This window comes from Centroberyx affinis, unplaced genomic scaffold (genome assembly GCF_046629955.1).
Source record: "Centroberyx affinis isolate AG114_WGS23_722 - 3 ecotype Tasmania unplaced genomic scaffold, CSIRO-AGI_Caff_v1 ptg010258l_1, whole genome shotgun sequence".
Lineage (NCBI taxonomy): Eukaryota > Metazoa > Chordata > Actinopteri > Beryciformes > Berycidae > Centroberyx > Centroberyx affinis.
In genome coordinates, this window is record NW_027284783.1 from 183,598 (window position 1) to 186,730 (window position 3,133).

The window sequence follows — 3,133 nt, forward strand, 5'->3', positions numbered from 1 at the left end:
TGACAAGTTACCAAAACTACAAATGAACCTATAAACAAGCTACTTGTGAGTCCACGTGACTTTTGATTTCAAGCCCTGGTTCACTTGTAAAGTGTGAACCTAAACAAACCAAATACATAAAATGCAACAAAGTAAACTTTTCCACCGTGGTTCGAACCAAAGAGAATCGACTGTAGGTGTGATGGCACCCTCAGATGGGATCATGCCCTCCCTCAGTACTACAAACTCCATAAGCGAACAAGCGGAGCCGGCCTCGTTCCTGGTAGCCTCATACAGTAGCTGCGGCGCGGTATCTAACCAGACGCACATGGATAGTGTTTCTGGCGCCGGCGGGTCAGGACGCCGACGGGATCGACGTTCTGAGCCCGGGGGGGTTGAGGTCTCTGAACGGCTCAGACAGGCGCGGGCCCTGCAGGCGGGACAGGAGCGTGGTCCTGCGGATGCTGCTGTCCGAGTCCTGGTGGCCGAACTTGTTCCGCAGCCTGCGGCAACAGGGGAGGCAGTGCGCGAAGTCTGACAGGAGGTGACCGCTGAAGATCATGTAGATCCAGGGGTTGCAGCAGCTGTTGAGACTGGCCAGCAGCGCCGAGAGGGTCACCACCGTGTTCTCCGAGTCTAGAGGGAAACAGGAAGGGAACGAGAGAGAGGGGTGAGGGGGCTGCTGTATCTCATCTGAGGTGTTTACGCATTCTCTCAAGGGAGTTGTGGCATGAAAGTTCTCTGAGTCACTGACCTACCAGCTAAATATTTATTCTCACCCTGCCGTCTGTTGCTATCTATCTTTCCACCGCTAGAGAAACTCTGTTAACTAGGACAGTTTTATGATCGGCAAGCATCTAACCTGTGCCCCACAATCTGAACTAGGGTTTGACTGATATGAGATTTTAAAGGATGATACTGATTTTGGGATTGAAACAGTTGATAGCTTGTGCTAATATTCAGTATGTTTAAATTTGACTATTTTCATGCCAAAAACGTCCAACAAATACAAGTATTCAATGTCTCACCCAGAAGTATTTTTCTCCTCTGAAACAGCGTTTAGATTATCAAGTGACACTAAAACTCCACTGAAAACCAATGCAATTCTTTCTAAGGCGTGACACCTGTTCAGTTGCATGGGAAACTCTGGGATTCCACCTTTTAATGAAGAATCAGTTTACAGAAAACATTATTAAAAGTTAAAAGAATAAATAAAATGTGCTGGTTTTACAGATCAGTTTTATGTAGCTGTGGTCAGGCAGGAACCTCTATCATATCAGAGGTGGACAACACTGACTGGGCCATATCTGATTTTGAATAACAGGCCATTATTGGCCCTATAAATCAGCAAACCAATAAATCAGTCGAACACTACTCTGAATAGTCAATATTTCATGGCCAGGAAGCAGCTCTCCTGCTGGGACAACAAATGACAGGGTTTGAATCACACAGGAAAAATGGAAATTTACTTGCTACCAAGAAGTTAATTGCCTCATGCATAAACGTTCCTTATGGATGAGTGGAATTAATCAAATTCTAGTATATGATAATGCTGCATGGTAATTAATTTATAACGGAGTCCATTGCCAAATTAGTCACAACTATTAAAAAATAACATCAATGAAAAGGTAACTTTCTTTAAAGGCATAACACAAGTCTCTTGCAGTGGATAAAATACAAATAGAAAAAACTCCGAACTAACCTAAATGGACAAAGCTGATTATCATTGAATTAGTTTGAGTAACTTTGTGTAAATGGTAATGAAATGATGGCAGCCTGGTAAAGTTTTATACGTGTGCGTAACAGCTGTCTGGATAGGGGATTTCAAAGTCAGAGTGGTCAAAGCAGGTGACTTACCGTCCCAAGAGAAGGTCTCATCCCACACTGACCACATCTGCACGGTGAAGAACGGCGCCCAGCACACCACGTACGCCAGGACGATCACGAAAGTCATCTTCACCGTGCGTAATTTGGCCCGGGAGATGGTGCTGACGCTGCTGACCGAGTTCCTCCCCAGCAGCCCGTTTTTGGTGGCCTCGGCCACCGCGCCCACACTCTTCCTTTGAGTCTTGCATTTGAGGTTCCTCCAGATTGTGCGGCAGATGAAGCCGTAGCACAGGACGAGAACGGCCACGGGCACGAGGAAGATCCCCGCCGTGATCCAGGTGATGTACGCGCGTACGCCCCACGGCTGGATGAAGTGTCCCCAGCAGTCGTAGACGGCCGAGCCGGGGTGCACCTCGCTCAGGGAGAAGATGAAGTACTGCGGGGTGCTGAGGACCAGGCTGCACACCCAGGTGGACACGATCATCACGTAGGCGCGCTGCGTGGGCTGGTGGAGCGTCTGCAGCGGGTGACAGATGGCGATGTACCGGTCCAGCGTCATCATCACCATCATGTAGGTGGAGGCGAACATGCCCAGGATCTGCAGGTGCTTCACGATGCGGCACAGAAAGTCCGGCCCGTAGAAGCGGAAGGTGATCTCCCAGCAGAGCTGCGGCAGCACCTGGAAGAAGGCCACCACCAGGTCCGCCAGGCTCAGGTGCTTCATGAACAGGTGCATGCGGGAAGGCTTCCGCCGAGTTTTGTACATGGCCAGCAGCACGCTCAGGTTCCCCACCACGGCCACTAGAAACGTGACGCTCAGGACCGTGATCTCGATCTTGGCGACCTCCTCGTTCCGTCCAAATCGGTCGCTGTCATTTTGCGCAACGCTGGCGTTCCCGGTGGCACCCGTCTCCAGCTGCTGCGTTAAATTGAAACCCTCCGTGCAGTTTCTGTCTGTGAAGTTGCAGGCGCCCTCTGAAGAGATGGCACCGGAGAAGCGCATGGTTCCCGGCTCCTCTCCGTGCGTAACCGTTACCAACGGAGACTTCAGTTGCCAGATTCTTCTGGATTATTCCAACGCGTACGGGGCGCTCATCGGGCTGCGCATGGATGCATGGAGAGTGAACTGGTTACAAAAAAGAAATCCACGGCATTTTAGCAGTCCATGCCTGGCGCGCGCAGCATCACAGCCGCATCACTTATGATGTGAATCCGAACAACACTGCAGTGGATTCCAGCCTCTTTTAAAGGCTCGTACCCCTGAGACATCCCCCCACCCCGACACACACACACACACACACGCACACACGCACACACACGTCCCTCC

At 50.3% G+C, this 3,133-nt stretch overlaps 1 protein-coding gene across 1 annotated transcript; it reads right to left on the reverse strand.

The window, feature by feature from the left end:
- Positions 1 to 334: 334 nt before the first annotated feature.
- Positions 335 to 2,809, reverse strand: LOC139640691 (arg8-vasotocin receptor-like). Its single transcript, XM_071514877.1, has 2 exons — positions 1,837 to 2,809; positions 335 to 615 (listed from the first exon to the last, which is right to left on the reverse strand). Exons 1-2 carry the CDS (start codon positions 2,807 to 2,809, stop codon positions 335 to 337), a joined length of 1,254 nt encoding a protein of 417 aa, XP_071370978.1.
- Positions 2,810 to 3,133: the final 324 nt, after the last annotated feature.

Excerpts from the sequence above, each read along its gene's own strand:
- LOC139640691 (XM_071514877.1), bottom strand. The coding sequence starts at position 2,809 with ATGCGCTTCTCCGGTGCCATCTCTTCAGAGGGCGCCTGCAACTTCACA. Across the intron at positions 616-1,836 it reads TGAGACCTTCTCTTGGGACG|ACTCGGAGAACACGGTGGTG; the intron begins GTAAGTCACCTG and ends GTTTCCCTCTAG.